At 39.1% G+C, this 19,480-nt stretch overlaps 1 protein-coding gene across 5 annotated transcripts in view; it reads right to left on the reverse strand.

Annotated features, from left to right (window-relative positions):
• Positions 1–2,753: 2,753 nt before the first annotated feature.
• The window catches only part of SEC23A (SEC23 homolog A, COPII coat complex component), an 85,199-nt gene continuing 68,472 nt past the window's right edge, over positions 2,754–19,480 (reverse strand). For 3 of the 5 annotated variants that reach the window (XM_035720175.2, XM_035720171.2, XM_035720172.2), the window contains exon 20: positions 2,754–3,780. In XM_035720175.2, the coding sequence (XP_035576068.1) occupies positions 3,720–3,780 (61 nt within the window). In that variant the 3' untranslated portion in view covers positions 2,754–3,719. Of the gene's footprint in view, positions 3,781–10,047; positions 10,192–19,480 lie in introns of those variants that run through there. The other 2 variants (XR_004818291.2, XM_035720176.2) reach the window with 2 other exon arrangements.

The following is a 19,480-nucleotide window of genomic DNA, read 5'->3' on the forward strand; positions in this document are numbered from 1 at the left end:
CCAAACCTGCCCTGGCACCTCACTGTCTGTGACAGTCTCATTCCTCTGTGATCTTGGCTCACGGAAACTGTGACTTAATTGAGAAAGCCTGGAGCCTCGATGCAACTCACACATGTATAAAACACCACCGTGAAAGAGCAGAAGGAAAGCTACAACAGCATGCCTATCTTTCTCAAAGTAAGGAAGCCCTTATCGCCAAAATCTTGTCTGCTTCCCCTGCTTCAGAACATACAAAACATGCAAAGGCTGAACCAAAGATGATGTCTGTGAGTTCAGCGTCTTAATTCTGTGAATTAATTTGGTTTTCACATATGGGTTGTTTTTCTAGAATACAGGATTACTACATTATGAAATGCTAATTGTTTTTGCTATCCTGCATGACCTGCCTGGAAGATGAGATGCAAATTAAGACATAATGTAATTATGGCTGCTCTCACCCTATTCAAATGTATTCTTCTTCTCCAACAGGTTCAGGTATGTGACTTTTTTTGTTTAGCTTCCAGCCTCCTACTCTATCTCCTACCTTTTGTCACCCATGGACTCTACCCTGTTGAAATGCCTAACATCATCATAAGATAGGAAGGCATTTGGATTTAAACAAACATTCAGAACTTCTGCATCCAAATAAAGTCTTGTCTTTCTAAAGAAGCACCTTGGAAGGCTAAATAGTCCACACAGCAGCATTTTGATACCAGTGAACTCTCATTAAAATATTATATAAGAAAAACCACTATATCAAACACTGTATCAAAAATACTATATGGGAGAGACGCCTAGGTAGTTCAGTGGTGGAGCCACATGATCCTGGAGTCCCGGGATTGAGTCCCACATCAGGCTTCCCCAGGGAGCCTGTTTCTCCCTCTGCCTGTGTCTCTGCCTCTCTCTGTGTGTCTCTCATGAATAAATAAATAAAATCTAAAAACAAAAAACAAAACAAAGCAAAACAAAATACTATATGGAAGGCATGTGCTGACAGGGCTGAATGGTGCCTTATTGCTCATGGAAAGTTTACAGAGGCAGAAACCTCTCTTCTCTTCCACCAGCTGTTAAAGCTTTCTCTTAGACTCTTTGCCAGCTGCCCACTCTGATTTCAGCCCATTATCTTACCAGGACAGAACTAAATACCTCACTGATGGAAACTTTCCCCTCTCCCACCACCCCAATCAAAAAGAAAGAAAGACACAGAGTGGGGGAGGGAAGAAAATGAAAGAAAAGAAATCTAAGAATGATAAACGTCTTCAGCAAAGTATCTGAAAATCTCTCAATAAGGCATGAGGCAGGGAAAAATGTTACAGAGTGTGAGTCATTTACGATAGCAAATACTTGAAGTTGGTGAAGTGTTCAACCACAGGGGATTGGTTAAATATTTTATAGACTATCCACACAATGAAATAGTTTGCTGTGACTTAAACCTATGGTATATAGACCTGTTTTCACTGACATGGAAACTTGTTAGGTAAGAAGAAAAGCAGGTTACAGAACTAGAAGTATAATGTGATCTCATTTTTAAAATATTATATCTGCATGTATCTTTGAATATGTGTGTATGTGTACACAGAGAAAAAGACAAAGAGGAGAAAGGAAAGATTTGATTAAACACCAAGATGTAAATGGATATTTTTGAGAGATAACAATTATGGATGATTTATTTCTTTTTGCTTATTTCTATTTTCTGATGTTTCTACAAGAACTATGACTTACATGGATAAAAAGTAAAGAGAACTGCCAAGAAGAAAACTGAATAGCTGTGGCTGAAGATCATTTAAGTAGTGACCCAGCATTTACCTTTTTTTTTTTTTTTTTTTTTACTTCATCACTTATTAAAAGCAGGTGATAGGGGCACTTTGGTGGCTCAATCAAAAATCTGCCTTCTGTTCAGGTCATGATCCCAGGAGCTTGGGACCCAGCCCAAGTCAAGCTCCCTGCTCCATCCTCCCTCTCTTTCTCTCTATTTCTCTCTCTCTCTGTGTCTCCCTCAAATAAATTTTTTTAAAAATCTTTAAAACAATAAATAGGTAAAAAATATAAGCAGGCAATAATATTATTATGCTATAAATAAACACAGTAATAAGATTTAGATACAATTCTCCAGAGTCCACATCTAGTGCTCTTTTAAAGTCATCAGTCTTTCCATCTCCAACATGTATTAAATGAAAAAGCAAAATCAAGAGGCAGAAGATGTAGAGTATGCAACCAATTGTTCACAAAAGAACAGCAAATAAAGAAGATACATTTGATTAGCGCATGTGTGCCTTCAAGTTATCTGAAGGGTAAATAGGAGAGCTGTGACAGTGTCACCTGTGAAGAATCCAACTGAGCTGAGGGAGCACAGAGATAAACCTCCTCATATTTTTTGTTTGAAACCTGTGAGTGGATTACCCTAGTCCAAAATGAAATTTTTAGTTAGTCTTTTATAGTTCTCTTTTTCTTTCTCTTTTTTTTTTGGGTGACTTATCTTTTTCATAGTGTATTCTCAGAATTATACCTAAGTGATTTGTTTGAGGGCTTAGTCTTGATTTAATATCAATTCTATTCAAACCTCCATCTGCATGATTTTTTTTTTTTTTTTTTTTTTGCCATATCTACTTGGTCTCTTTTCAAATGTGAAAAGGAAAATGACCTGGGTAGAAGGAGACAGCCATATATTTCACATACTTTCACCCCATCCTCCTTAATGATAGGTTTACCAAGGTCAAATAGAAAATAAACCACAGTTGAGAGTTTGAAGCTAACAGGCATGTACGAGGCACATGTTCTCATTCATCGCTTTATTTTGGATTCAATATTAACTTCTCTTGGATGACAATGCTGCCTCCATTATTTCCCCATTAACACGGTGCACCCAAGGGGAACATCTGCCCAACACTAATGAGCTATTCACAGGAGCAACAAGAACAGAGTACGCTGGAGCCAAGGTAAAACAATTAGAGGGAAAGGAAGACTGTTGGCTCCTGACCTAAATTGAATTGCTTTTAAGAGACAGAAGCAGATTTTTAATTATGTAATCCCTTTGTTTCTCATTTCCTTTCAAACTTAAAGGTCAAATTCCCCTTTCAAATGCTCAGGGCCAGATCTGATATTATTGTGTCTGAGACGGGCTGCACTGAAGCCACAAGAGGTGCCCTGTTTAACCCAGATGGAGGCAAAGTGCTTTTGTTTTCTCTTTGCTATCGTCTGAACTACTCTTTGGAAGAATTAGTAACTGCTGTCTTTCTCCCTTTGCATTTCATTTTTCTCTCCAAAGAGTATTCTAAGAGAAATCGAACCTACCTTTACCAAGAAAAAGAACCGAAGACATGAAGATCTAGGATTAAGAGGAAGTCTAGTTAACTTCCACTTTTGCAAGACTTGACTTGACTTTGAAATTGCTTTAATCTATGCCTCCGTTGCTCACATCTGATTGTTTGCATTTCAAAAATGGAAGAGACTTTTCTTCTCTCACTCTTTCCCTGGGCCCTTCTTACTCTCCCTTCGCCAGGGCCTCTCCTCCTCCATCCTCCTAAGCCCAGGTAGGTCCATCACATCCACATCTTCCAGTTGCATCAACTATCTCTAATCTTGCTGTTCTCCAACTTCCTGCATCTTACTGTCTGTCCACCACCCTGGCCTACATCAGCTTGTCTTTCACTGGCAAGAAATCTAATAAGTGGGTAGCACTGGTTCCTGTGAAAGGAAAAAGAAGGAATTGAGGGCCAGCTGTGTCCAGAGGTTCAGTGTCATCAGGATCTCTGCATCTCTCCATCTCTTGGGCTCTGCTGTCCCTCTGTGCAGTTTCTTTCCCTGGCAAAAAAAAAAAAAAAAAAAAAAAAATTGTTTAAAGATAAAAAGGAAATTTGGCGATTTTAACATTTTCACTTGAAGATTGACTTTTTAAGAGGTATAACCAGTTGAGGTTACAATGTTATGGTACTTGAGTGTACTAAAGTCTTTCAAATCTGTTCTCTCTGGGGTGCCTGGGTGGCTCATTGGGTTAAGCATCTGACTCTTGGTGTCAGCTCAGGTCATGATCTCAGGGTTGTGGGATCAAGCCCCACCTTGGGCTCTGCACTCAGTGCAGAGTCTGCTTCAGATTCTCTCTCCCTCTGTGTCCCACTCATTCTCTTTGTCTCCCTCCCTTTCTTTATTTATTTATAAATAAATAAAATCTTTTTTTAAAAATCTGTTCTCTCAATTTGAGGGCTTACAAAAACCGTTTAACGATGTTTACTGGAGCTTTCTATAATTGTAGCCATGGAGGCTCCATACCAGCAAACAACCTTCTACAGATTTAAAAGCCATGTCTCTAAGCATACTGTCAAGTTACTAATGAACATATGGTTAATTTAGCTAACAGTCACATTACCATGTATTCAGCCTCAAATTGATAAATATGCAGTTAACCCAGGGGGGCTTTTCTAAATCATGTATTAATTCAGTCAACGTTTGAGTATTTACTATGTTCAACTTTGGATAACAATAACAATGAATATTTTACTTATTCCACAAAGGAATTAAAGTAGCTTAAAAAAATTATATGATATTCTAAAATGCTTATTTTGTTTTAAGAATGGTCATTTTTGTGTCATTAGGTCATTTAATTCTCCCAACTTGGTGAGTTAGTTAGGAAAATTTTTATTATTGTGGAAACTTCACTACAAGGAAACAGAGAGGTTTGAAGAATCAGAACTTAAATCTAAATCCTTTGGCTCTAATTGCTTGTTTTCTTTCCAGGACACTTACTCAAAGTCAGAGTACCAGATATCTAATGATATGCCTGACATTTTTAAACACACACGAAGACAATTATAGAATAGTGAGACTATCGATAGCTTGGCAAGAACAGAATTTTAACCTGAAAATCCTATCTGGTGAGGATTTTAAGAAGAGAAGATGACCTTAGTTGCTATGCCTTTGGCAAACACCAATAACAGAAATGCAGGCATCAGCCCTGCAGAAGATACAAATGCATGTACCCTAAAGGCAGACCAGTCCTAAGGTAACACATTGTCTTATCTCTGCTCTGTTTGCCTAGCTTTGTCCTCTTTGCTCTTGCTGTACATGTCCATGTTTCTTTTCCTCCTGAGCCTAACAAACCATAAAGTATCTGAGGAATGGTGGTATCCTAGAAAGATTCTAAAGTGAAGTACTCATTCAGAAAGGACATCAAATATCCTAGGTGTGGAGTATGAGCCATCACAGAGTTTAATGACTGTTGAAACACACAGCCCACCATGTTGCTTCTAGGGAAACTTTTACCCATCTCTCAAGAATCCACCTCATTCACCATGCATCCATAACTTTGCCTCAGCACTCTATCCCCACATAGAATTCTCTTAGCACAGATTTAACAATTATATAAGGACCTAATATCTGTAATTCAGTGTTATTTATCAGTAATTGTATATTAACCCTATCTCCAACTAGAATGTAACCACCTTTTTTAAGATTTATTATTGAGGGAAGGAGGGATAAAGGGAGAGAGTCTTCAAGCTCACTCCCCATTGAGTGCAGACTCCTATGCCAGGCTTCATTTCATGACCCATGAGATCATGACCTGAGCTGAAACCAACAGTAAGATGCTTAACCAAGTGAGCCACCTGGGTGTCCTAGAATGTAACATTTTGACATCATTTTGCTTCCTTGAAACCTGGCCCCTTTGTCAATATCTACCACAGCAATAGTCATAGTGACAGTCTATTACATCAGTGGTTTACAGTGAACCACAACATCCAATATTCAGACATTTGTGTGCTTCCCTCCCCACTTAGTTAGGGTATACTATGTGACTGATTTTAATCATAGAATCAGAAGACTGTCAATCCGCAGTCTAAGCCTTGACAAGATCTGAAACTTCTGCTTTTGAACCTGTGGGAGTTCTAAGTTACTGTATAAGAAGTTGGGGGATCCCTGGGTGGCGCAGTGGTTTGGCGCCTGCCTTTGGCCCGGGGCGCGATCCTGAAGACCCGGGATCGAATCCCACGTCAGGCTCCCTGCATGGAGCCTGCTTCTCCCTCTGCCTGTGTCTCTGCCTCTCTGTCTCTCTCTCTGTGTGACTATCATGAATAAATAAATAAAATCTTAAAAAAAAAAAAAAAAAGAAGTTGGGCTGCTCTGCTGAAGGGAAGAAGGCCCTGTCATTCCAGTGTCCCAATTTAGTTCAGCTCCCAGCTGCTCCAAAGGTTGAATGAGCCACAGGAGTGACTATCAGCAAAATCAACAGAACTTTACAGCTGAGCCCACAACACAGAACTATAAGAAAATTAAGGTGATTTTTTTAAGCCACTATGTTTTGGGATTTATTATGCTATAATGGATAACTAACACAGGAATTTGTAAAATATTTGTTGAATGAATGAATTGAACTCATTATTTTTTATTGCTTTTGCTAAAAAGCTGCCATAGCAACAAATGTGACATTAAAAACTCATAAAGAAACAAAATAAATGAAAAAAAAAAAAAACTCATGGATACAGAGAACAGATTGGTGGTTGCCAGAGAGGAGGGGGGGTTAAGGGTAAAATGGGTGAAGAAGGTCAAGAGGCACATACATTTGTTACAAAATAAAGAAGTCACAGTGATGTAATGTACACCATTGTGACTATAGTTAACAATATTGTATTTCATATTTGAAAGTTGCCAAGAGAGTAAATCTTAGAAATTCTCATCACAACAAAAACATTTAAATTTAAATTTTATAAATTTTACGGGGACTGATGGTAACAAATTATTGTGGTGATCATTTCACAGCATGTACAAATACTGAGTCATTATGTTGTGCACTTGAAACTAATGTTATATGTCAATTATACCTCAATTAAAAATTTTTTTAAATACTATTCAGTCCATCTGAAAAAAGTTTTAAAAACAATAATGAGTGGATTGAAAAGAAGAATGCATGGAGAAAGAGAAAAAAACAACATTTCTTAAGAACATTCTATGTCCCAGGCCCTGTACCAAGGCATTTTCACATTCACATGTCATTTTCTCAACAACAAACCAATGAGGTAGATACTATTTTCCTGTGTTTTCTACTGATGAGAAAACTGAAGCTTTGACAAGTAGATCAACTTGGTCAAACACTTATAAAGTATAAAAACTTGGATTCAAATACTAAACTTTGTGCTGACAATGACCTTGTTGTTCCCACTCCATCATACTGCCCTCTTAGACACTGGTAGCCAGGGAGGTGTAATCATCAGCCCCAGTTTCAACAGCAGTTTTCCACGGCATCTTGAGCTGCTTTCATGACCCCATACACTCAAATTTCAGCTCCCTATGCATGATACCCTGAACTGACACTGCCTCCTCTTTCCTAAAATCCATCCCAACTCCCAGAATCATTACAAAGTTTCAACAACTCCTTAAAAGACAGCTGATTTCCCTTCAGGACACTCTGGATCACACTTGGGACCAGGAGACCAGACCCAATGATCTCTCTGGGCCAGATGTAGCTGTAAGGACAATATCTCCAAATCTTAGAAAAACAAGAAGAGAAACTATATGCCCCAGTTCAATGCATTAAAATGTATATCATTTCCTGGCACACCCATGGATACACAGGCTCGGTTAAGTCTGGGTGTGACAGTGAATAAGCATGCATTTTTTACAAGCTCTCCAAATAACTTTGGTACACAATCATATTTGAAAATCACTGTCCTGATCCATTTAAAAATATAACTAATTCAGGAAAAACTGGTAGTTTTTACTCTTCAAGACACATGTCATATAATAGTATGTGATAAATGATACATTTTTAATTATGTGGACTGTCTATCTTGACATCTTTAATTCACTAGATGTCATCAACTATCTTCTTTAATGTTGAGGCATAAAACCAGTTTAATATCCCAAAAGGTGAGTTTTAATAATCTCAGTAGTCATCCTAAAAATGGTACTGTTACCCCATAAAATGACAAGGTAGGTTTAGATTTGATTCTTTGAACACGTATTATTGCATCCTCACTATGTTTCCAGCTGATACAGTTAAGTAGGTTTAAGAATTTACATCTTGCCCTCATATTTCTCTAGTTTGCTAATTAAATGTAATGTTATGGCTTCCAGGTCAAAGTGGAATCTAGTTAACATTTTCCCATAAAGCTGCTCCTATGTTTGCACTGAAATAGCCATGAAAATATAAGACAAAACCTACCACACATATAACTTAGTGATCAATAACCTCATGGCTGGATCTTAGTGGGATCAAACAAAGCCCAAGGCATGTGAAAATGCACAAATAGAAAAATCTATTTGTTGTTCATCACGCCACATACTCTTTGCATCATAAGAAAGAAGCTGCTTGAGGAGAAAAACAATACAGATTTTTTACTGAAACAAACAAGACTTTTTATTGACTTATAATATAATACAAAAAATCTCATGTATCATAAGTGATACATCGGATTTTCACAAACTAAACTCATCTGTGTAACTAGCAGCCAGATCAACAGATTACTGGATGCCCAAAGGGTCCCTCAGGCTCTTTCCCATTACTACCCCAAACCCCCAACACCAGCATTTGAGCTTCACCTAAAAATCAAAAAAGATATTTCTATTCCCACCACCTTCAGTTCACTGACTCAGAGTCCACAAGAATGTAATAACCACTTTCCCATCTTCCCTTCTTGCTCTTGCTGTGAGTGTCTCCCCTGGAAGTGCCGGCTGCTTCCTTCCCTATGCCCACCACCATCCTTCCACTCCCCCCCCCATCTCCCCTCCCCCCACCCCTGTAGCCACGCCTTGCAAAATTGAAGAAATCAAGGACTCTCTGCTCACAGCCAGGCAAAAGGATGCCGAATACATCAAGATCAAGAAAAATAGGGATAATGTGAAGTTTAAAGTTCAATGCAGCAGATACCTTTATACCATAGTCATCATATACAAGGAGAAGGCAGAGAAACTGAAACAGTCCTTGTCCCCAAGTGAAGGAGCTGAAATGAACCTGGCACAATAATTTGAACTGTATTAAAAATTTTTTAATTCTTTTTTTAAAAAATGTAACAACCAGAGAAAAATGCAGCTGCCCTTTATGCTCCCTTGGGAACTTCTCTATGTGCCAAACACATTATCACACAAGACTCCCCTTCCAGTCCCCCAAAGCTCTGTACCCAGGCAGAGACTACAAATGCCCGAAAGAGGTGGGTGATAAGTATGTGTACAGAGCTGCAAGAAGATGCAGTGAGGAACTGGTGACAGCTGGTGGCTTCTGCTGTAGAACCTTGACTGCTGGGGACTGTAGTTTTTTGTATTATGATGCTTCATACATCACAGAATCAAGCATTAGAGATAGATGGAGTGTCAGTTAAACAAAAGCCTACTTAGAAATGGGAAGTTAGGTTGAAGGCTCAGTGCATTAACCCACCCTTCTCTGAAAAGAGACCATAAAAAACATTAATCGCCTCTGAAAAGAGACCATATCAAAACACCTTTGGACCATATCAATACATCAGTACATTTTTGTGGAACATGTGCATGAGACAGAAATAACAAAAGGCTTCCTCACCTTTCCTCATGACAAATACATAGTCTGGATTCATCTCCCCTTGTTCAAGGAAAAGAAGGAAAACCAACATGAGTCTATGGGAAGAAAGTAGGATAAGGAAGAGAACAGTCTGGGAGAAACCAGGAACAAAAGACCTAACCTCTGAAAATAAACATTTTTATACTCCAGAAGAAAATTTCCAAACTCTAGCCTTTTAAGGACAATATAAAAAGACACAGGATTTAACAAAGAAAAGTGGGACAAGGAAGGAGCAGGTTGAAATGAGATGGCAAATGGTGAAATGATTTCAAGGTGATTGAAAGAAAGCACTCTAGCACACAGAGGTGTTTTGGCGAACAGTTTAATAATATCTACTAGGCTGATTACATGCATGCCCTATTACCCAACAAACCATCTCACTGATATAATATTTACCCAGGGAAATGTCACAGAGGTTCCAGGATACACATTTCAAGTTAATAGTACTGTATTGAATACTGGACAATTGCTAAGAGAGTAGATTTTAGCTGCTATAATCATATATAAAAAATGGTAAGTCTGTGAGAAGAAGATATATTAATTATGGGTACCTGGGTGGCTCAGTCAGTTGGGCATCCAACTCAGATTAGGATCGTGGGGTCATGGATCAAGCTCATGGGGGCTCTGTGCTCAGCGGGGAGTCTGCTGCTTTCTCCTCCCTTGGTCCCTCTTCCCAGTCATTCTCTCTCTCTCTCCTTCAAATAAGTAAATAAATCTTTTTTAAAAAAAGATATGTTAATTAGCTTGACTATAGTAATCGTTTCACTACGTATATGTATAGCCAATCACCATGTTGTACAACTTAAATATATACAGCTTTATTTTTAAAAAGCTTTCAAAGAATGTTTATAGCAGCATTGCTTGTAGTAGCAAAACCAGACAACCCAACTGTCCAACTGTAGATAGGATAACATGGTAGTATTCACAAACAATAGAATACTCTTCAGAAATAAAAATGAGTAACCTAAAATTATTCACAACATACATGTATGTCACAAATATCATGCCTTGTGGAAGAAGTCAGACAAAACATTCATATTGATTGATTTCATATAAAGTTCAAAAGCTAAACTACAATATTTAGGAATGCATACATAGGTAGTCAACTATTTTTAAAAAATGAAAAAAAAAGAAAATAAAAGAAAATGAAGAAGTAAGGCAGTGTTTACCATCAAAGTCAGAAATGCATGACCTCTGAGAGGAGCACAGCTTTCATGCTTGGAATGAGGCATGTGAGGAGCCCCTGGCATGCTGCAGTGTACCTGAGCTGGTACACAGTTTGTTTTCTTTTATAATTTCTCAAGCTGTACATTCAGAATCTAGACACTTTTCTGTATGTGCCTCATATTCCACAACTTTAACAAGTATTAGAAACATATTAGCAGAGTTAAATCTAGTTGAGGAAAAAGGTAGGCTTGATAAAAGAAAGAAATGAAGACACACTTGTATACTTATAAAATACAGAGGTAGAGACCAAAGATGAAGGCAATGAGAGGGGAGATGATGACCATGGAGATAAAAGAAAGGGGAGGTTGAAGTTTAGACAACTGATATCCCTAGGGAAAAAAGTCCAAAATAAAACAGAAGGGGAAATCCAATAAATGATAACTGAGTAACACAACAGGTACTAGGCCAAGTACTTTATGAGTTAACCCACTGAATCCTTTTAATAATTCTAGCAGGTAAAATATCAACATCAGTTTCCTTCTTTACTCTGGTGAGAAAACCAAGACCTAAATTACCCAAAATTTTATGATTGTTAGGCAATAGGAAGGTAAGTAGTATGTAGAAGCCTAGAATCCCCATCTGTGAGGTACTAGTCAGTCTTCTGAACCATTACACCATGCTACCACTTATTTTTCCCTGCTCTGGATTAAAACACAATGTACAGTAACATTCAAGGCCCAAGTTCTGTGGAGAAAATCTTCTAAAGATTTAAGGAGAAACTTGTCTTGATCCAAGAATTTTATTTACTTTTTAAGAAAGAGCATGTGCATGTTTGTACAAGTAGGGGAAGGGATGGGGGGACAGAGGAAGAGAATCTCAAACAGACTCTTTGCTGAGCACGGAGCCCATGGGGCTTCCTCTGAGGATGGGAGATCATGACTTGAGTCAAAATCAAGAGTCACATTCTTAACAGACTGAGCCACCCAGGTGGCTCAAGAATTTTATATGCAACCAGGTTCTCTCACACTTGTGAAAGTAATAAGACAAAATTAGATATTTCAGAAAATACTCCCACTCATATATAATTCTTTTTAAAAAATATATGTTTGAAGACAAATTTCAATTGACAAGAGAAGAGGCCTAGAAGGAGGTAAAAATGAGGGAATCATAAAACAGAAGACTTTTTCCAGAGATCTAAAAATAACTGAAACAAATTTAAGCTTCGCAGAAATAGATTTAAAAAGAAAAACTAATGTCACACATATTTTGGGGGCACCTGAGTGGCTCAGTCGGCCTCTGCCTTCAGCTTTGCAGAGGTGATCAAGCCCTGTTTTGGACTCCCTGCTCAGCAGGCAGTCTGCTTCTCCCTCTCCTTCTGCTACTCCTCTTGCATGTGCTCTTGCACTCAGTATCTCTCCCTGTCAAATACACAAATAAAATCTTTTTAAAAAAAAAAACATATTTTTAAAATGTTTACAATAATCTATATTTAAAAACCCAGATTCCATTAACAAAGACTGTGTGGGTGAGGGACAATAAGCAATGATAAGGTGGAAAGTACGTGAATCTGCCCTGCCATGATCAAAGCTGTGGTCTTACTCTCTTATGGTAGAGAAATGTAAGTTAAAGAACGCTTTTGAAAGACTTGGAAAACTAAGTACCACGAGCAGAATTTAAATATGTAGTGTATCTCCAAAGGAAGATAAAAGTAAAGAAAATGAGATCCATGGTTCAAAACAATGAAAATAAAGGGGGAAAAAGGGAAAATAAAACACGAAACAAGATGAAAAGTAAAACCAAATGTCTTATAGTCAATTGGGTTGCAGATTGTGTTTAAGAGCCCCATCTAATATAAAGTGACATAAAGGGATAAAAGTTAGAGGGAAGGAAAATGTATGAAAGACAAAGGCAAGTATAAAAGAAGGAGCAATGAAAATACTAATATCAAGTTAAGAGAGGAAGTTAAGACCAAAAGCCTTACATAGGGTTTAATAGGATTATTTTGTATCAATAAGTGATATGGTCCTTAGTACCCTCATAGCAGTCAAATGTTTATATGCTGCCTAGGATTGTATTGAAACACATACAGAAAATGTGTTCAGAAATAGAAGACATTTTCAGCAACTCAATAGTAGCAGGAGACTTTGATACAATCTCCAGCTTGACAAATCAAGTAGGTAAAAAATAAACAAGGATGATATTTCATGAAATACATAATTAGATCAAGTGAAGGGATACGTCTATCAAATTACATATCCCACAAACCAAACACCACCTCCTAAAAATCCAGAAAAAAAATTGGCAGTATAATTAGAATCAACTTTTAGATAACCAAAATGAGAACAGTACATATAAAAGGATATGATATCACCAATGAGACACTCAGATGAAAATATTAATAAACACTTTAAATAGTAAGCAATAAAAAAATTAAAAAATAAATAAATAAATAAATAGTAAGCAAGAAAGCATTAAAATAAATGAGCTGCACACTTATAAGAAAGCAATAAAGCAAGTCAAGGATAAACACAAAGAAGTAATTAATAGAAGAAAGTAATGAATAAGAAAATGGAATTGATAAATAACCCCAAAGATGGTTCCTTTTTTTTTTTTTTAAGATGTATTTACTTATTTGAGAGGGAAAGGGTGTGAGTGGGAGAAGGGCAGAGGAAGAGAGTCTTGAGCAGACTCCCCACTGAGCAAGGAGTCCTATGCAGGGCTTGATCTCACACCCCTGAGATCAGGACCTGAACCAAAACAAAGAGTCAGACCTTTAACCTACTGAGCCACCCAGGTATCCCCCAAAGACAGTTCTTTGAAAAAAAGAAATGGACATAAAATGAAAAAAATAAATGTCCATAAAATGGACAAAATTCTGTTGACTCTAATCAGCAAGCAAAGACAGAAAGTAGTTACAAAGGATCAGGAATTGAGATACGAGAACGTCTTTAAAATACAAGGTTAAAAGTTTTGAAAATCTGAATCAAACAATAAAACACAGTTTCATACTAGTTAGTTTGGCTAAAATCATAAAAATCAAGGTGCCTGGGTGGCTCAGTCAGTTAAGCATCTGCCTTGGGCTCAATGATCTCAGGGTCCTGGGATGGAGCCCCACAGGGGGCTCTCTGGTCAGCGGGGAGCCTGCTTCTCCCTCTGCCTATGTCTCTGCCTTTGTCTCTGTGTCTCTCACGGATAAATAAAATCTTAAAAAAAATAAATAAATAAAAGTCTAATAGCCAATGCTGCTCATGTGATGTGTGGTGGATGCACCAGGCTGGACTACTGACAGCTGCTTTCATTTTGAGGTTAAACAAAACTGAAGACTTCAGGTAGTTTAAGTTACTTTTCTTTTGGTCTAGTCCTGTCAGGGCAAAAGCATACAGGGTATCTATCTAAGATACAGGTGGCTAGATGCAGCTCCACATTACATCCCTTGCTTCTCATGGTGGCACACTAGAATTTTAGCTACCAGGTCAGAGAAGCATAGAATGGAAGGCTCCCTGATTTGTTAATATCCCAGATACATTAAAATCCAGAAACAGCTTTTGCTACTCAGGAAGCCAAGTTGCCTGTCCCTAATGGTTAGGTTCCATTCCTTGGCATTCTTGTTGTGCCAGCTCTAGAGCAAACCCTGTCTGCACTGCAGGATCCAGGGGTTTTTCATTTATGTGTTTCGGGGAATTTGTGTGCCAAGTGTAGGCCATAGTCTTTTACAATGTAATACCTACTACCCTGACAAATCTATTCATTTGTTCATGCATTCATTCAACAAATATTTGATAACCATGTTTGAGCCAAGCAATCTAATAAGCTCTGGGAATACAGAAACTGGGCAAAAATAACTGCTTTCAATAGGGACAGTGTGTTCTAGTGGGAAAGACAGAGTAAAAAAAAAAAAAAAGTATAGTATCAACGGTGTACTGGTACAAGCCATGGGAAGTCAGGGAAGACTTCACTGGGAAAGTATCTTTAAGTATAAGTATGCAGGAGCGTCCGGGTGGCTCAGTGGTTGAGCATCTGCCTTTGGCTCAGGGTGTGATTCCAGAGTCCTGAGATCAAGTCCCATGTTGGGCTCCCTACAGGGAGCCTGCTTCTCCCTCTGTTTATGTCTCTGCCTCTCTCTCTGTATCTTTCATGAATAAATAAAATATTTTTAAAAAAAAGAATAAGTATGCAGTATCTGTCTTTCTGGCTCTAGCTTATTTCACTTAAAGAAATATCTTCTAGGTTCATCTATGTTGTTGAAAATGGCAGGATTTCCTTGTTTTTTAAGGCTGAATAATAGTTCATTTTGTGTGTGTGTGTGCATATAATATATATAACATTGAACTATTATTCATCCTTAAAAAAGAAGGAAATTGCAACAATACTGCATTGCATACATGAAATTCACCAAGATGGTAGATCTCAATTTAAATCTTTTACCACACGGGGATCCCTGGGTGGCTCAGTGGTTTGGCACCTGCCTTTGGCCCAGGGCGCGATCCTGGAGTCCCAGGATTGAGTCCCGCATCGGGCTCCCTGCATGGAGCCTGCTTCTCCCTCTGCCTGTGTCTCTGCCTCTCTCTCTCTCTCTCTCTCTCTCTCTGTCTATCATAAATAAATAAATAAATCTTTTAAAAAATAATAAATCTTTTACCACACACGCAGATACAAAATGGTAACTATCTAGAGACGGTGGATAAATTACTTAGCTAGATGGTGATGATCTTTTCACAATGTATACAGATATCAAAACATCATGTTGCACACCTTAAAAACATTCAATTTTTATATATCAAACACACTCAATAAAGTTCTTAAAAAATAAAGAATGTGAATTTCCTAACTACAGTAAGATACCTCTGAGCACAGGCCACTTGTCTCCTGTCCCTTCCACAAGCAATCTCCAGGTAGTCCCACCACTTCCACTACCCTCCTCCAAGCATCAGTCATCTTTCCTGAATGAGCACAAGTCCTTCCCATCTATCCTTCCCCATTGATTACATCCAGCCTTACCACCCTTCAGACTTTTCTGCTCAGATCAAACCGTGCCCTTCAAAATCTGACTCCCATCCATCTTACTAGCTTTATCTACTGTATTTTCCCAGTGTATTAATTGGAAGAAGAAATTACCCAATTGAAATGACCCCCCCCCCCCCCTACACTCTTGCCAGAGAATTTCTCATAAGAGTTTCTTGCAGGTCCCAATGTTCTCTTTGCTACACATGTCTGACATAGTACCAGAGCCTGGGAATGTGATGTACACTCTCAGTGGTCATGACAGTGCTGATGGCAACAATAGTGGGGGAAATGGACTATATCTCCATTAAAAAATAAGGAAATCAGGAGCCTGGGAAGAGAGGAGAGTAGGGGATGGGTAGTAGTAAAAGAGGGAGATTTAGGACATGAGTGTGAGGCCTTGTGTCTCAACCCAGCATCATCAAAGTGCTTAGTGAGGGGATAAGTCATAGAGATCCAAGTAAGTGTAAATGCCCAGCCAAAAGAGGCTTGTTTGGGGGCGCCTGGGTGGCTCAGTCAGTTAAGCATCTGACTCAGCTCAGGTCATGATCTCAGGGTCCTGGGATTGAGCCCTATGTCTGGCTCTGTACTCAGCAGGGAATCCACTCATCTCTCTCCCTCTGTCTCCCTCACCCATTCTCTTTCTCTCTCTCAAATAAAAACTTTTTTTAAACCCTCAAAAAAATAAAATAAATAAAAAACAAAAGAGGCTTGATGGAGTCTTTGTTCCTGCCTGGAGTTCTGTTCTACAGATGACTACAGTAAAGTAGATAGTGGTGTGGAGAAGGCCTGAGAGAACAGAGCCTCACCCCAGCTCAGGTGTACCTGGATACAGGGAGGGAGCTGGAAAGAGTCACAAGAGGTTTCAAACTCCTTAAAGGTGCAGAAGGTACTTGAAAATTGGCACACTGAGCAAGAGGTCATCTCAGTTTAGAGAGGCCATGGCCCAAAGCCAGTGGTCAATGGGGACAAGCTGACTTTGGGAAGGTCAGGAGGACCAGGGTGAGCACATGTGGGAGCCTGATCAGCAAGGGATCATAGCTGGGCTCTCCCGGAGCATCACCAAGAGAAACAGCCCAGAAGTTACAGAAGCGATGCACAGTGAGGAGAGACCAAGTGGGATTGCCTTCCAGCCAGAAGTCAGTGATGACCAAATGACCCTTTGCGGATTTTTTTTGTATATTTTTTTATTGGAGTTCAATTTGCCAACATATAGCATAACACCCGGTGCTCATCCCATCCAGTGCCCCCCTCAGTGCCCATCACCCAGTCACCCCAACCCCCCACCCACCTCCCTTTCCACCACCCCTTGTTTGTTTCCCAGAGTTAGGAGTCTCTCATGTTCTGTCTCCCTCACTGATATTTCCCATTCATTTTCCTCCTTTCCCCTTTAATCCCTTTCACTATTTTTTACATTCCCCGAATGAATGAAACCATATAATGTTTGTCCTTCTCCGATTGACTTAAAACTAGTAGTAGTAGTTTGATACTAGTAGTATCAAACTCAACACCCAAGAAACAAAAAATCCAATCATGAAATGGGCAGAAGACATGAACAGAAATCTCACCAAAGAAGACATACACATGGCCAACAAGCACATGAGAAAATGCTCCGCATCACTTGCCATCAGGGAAATACAAATCAAAACCACAAAGAGATACCACCTCACACCAGTGAGAATGGGGAAAATTAACAAGGCAGGAAACAAATGTGGAGAAAGGGGAACCCTCTCAAGCTGTTGATGGGAATGCGAACTGGTACAGCCACCCTGGAAAACAGTGTGGAGGTTCCTCAAGAAGTTAATTGAGCTACCTGATGACCCAGGAATTGCACTGCTAGGGATTTACCCCAAAGACACAGATGCAGTGAAACACCGGGACTCCTACACCCCGATGTTCATAGCAGCAATGTCCACAATAGCCAAACTGTGGAAGGAACCATGATGTCCTTCGACAGATGAATGGGTAAAGATGTGGTCTATGTATACAATGGAATATTACTCAGCCATCAGAAAGGATGAATACCCACCATTTGCTTCAAAGTGGATGGAACTAGAGGGTATTATGCTGAGTGAAGTAAGTCAATTGGAGAAGGACAAGGATCATATGGTTTCACTCATATGGGGAGTATAAGAAATAATGAGAGGAATTACAAGGGAAAGGAGGGGAACTGAGTGGGAAAAATTAGGGAAGGAAATAAACCATGAGAGACTCCTAACTCTGGGAAACAAACAAAGGGTAGCGGAAGGGGAGGTGGGCAGGGGGATGGGGTGACTGGGTGATGGGTACTGAGGGGGGCACTTGATGGGATGAGCACTGGGTGTTACACTATATGCTAGCAAATTGAACTTTAAGACAAATGTAAAAAATAAAAGTTTCTGCACGCCCTTAACTGGGTTCAGTTAGCACCTACTGCCACTGTGTTACAGAAACAGGTCCTCAAGAGGAAATGATGGGTGAAATCTACATAGAAAGACAAGGAGGGGTGAGGAGCCTCCAACTGCTTGGGGCCCTCTCACCGGTCAACTGGAGGTCACGTCCTCTCAGTGACCTCCACCAGCTCACTTCCCTGATCTGGACCACTAAAAGCTCCACAGGAATTTTAATCACCCTCAGGGAAAGGAGCACAAAGAAAGCAGGGATTCTGGAAGCAAACCACCTGGACTTAACATCTCGTCTAGCACTAAGTAGCTGTGTGATCTTGAGTAGGTTGTTTAACCACCCTGTGCCTTAGTTTCCTCATTGGCAAACTGGGAATGATAATAGTGCCTCTCTTAGAGGTTATTCTTAGCACTTAGAGCGCTGCCTGGGGGGCTTAGTCAGTTAAGTGCTGGACTTCCTTTGGGTCTGGTCATGATCTCAGGGTCCTGGGATGGAGACCCAGAGAGCTCTGAGCTTAGTGGGAAGTCTGTTTCTTCCTCTGCTTTTGTCCCTCCCCAGGCTCATGTTATCACACATGCAGTTTCTCTCTCTTTCTCTCTCTCTCTCTCTCTCATAAATAAATAAATAAATAAATAAATAAATAAATAAATAAATAAAATCTTTAAAAAAAAAAATGCCTGGCACTTATTAAATGTCCTGCAAGTGTTGGCTGTCATGCTTGTCATGGAAGGCCTGACCCTGCATATTAGAAGCACTCAATCATTTCATACCCATATAACCCTAGAGGTGGTTATTATGATTGTTTCCATCTTACAATTAAGGAAGCAGGCCCAGAGAGGTTGAACAATGTGCCCAAAGTGTTTCAGCTAGAGAATGACAAAACTGGGACTTAAACCCATGCAGTGTCCGTGCCCCCTAAATACCTTACTCTGACACCCTTGCTGTCTACATTTGTGCTTAAAGTCAACATCAGTGGGGGGAAAAAAATGTCATCAGTGGATTTTTTTCCTTAAAAGATATGAATTACATCTGTTTTCTTCTCCTTGCTAGATGAAAATCTATTTGACTACTATTTCTAAAAAATAATACAAGAAAAAAATCTCTGAATCTAAATTCTCTGGGATTACCCCACCTGGATATAATAGCAAATACTCAAACCTAGATACTTTAAAATAGCTGAACCACCCACTATTTGTAACATTTACCAAAGCTGTTTCTCCTCATGAAAGATGATCACCACTCACATGATGAGTAATTCATAATTCACTCAAGTGCAGAAATGAACAAGAGTGAGAGAGTTCTTAACTTTTTAGGATCTTCTACTAAATTTAACTTTCTGTTACCAATTCCCCTGATTATGGTTGCTGTGCTTTTGCTGAAGAAAAGGTATCATAATACTTAAATCTATATTCAGGTTGTGACCAAGATGGAAAT

Source organism: Canis lupus, chromosome 8, assembly GCF_003254725.2.
Source record: "Canis lupus dingo isolate Sandy chromosome 8, ASM325472v2, whole genome shotgun sequence".
Taxonomy (NCBI): Eukaryota; Metazoa; Chordata; class Mammalia; order Carnivora; family Canidae; genus Canis; species Canis lupus.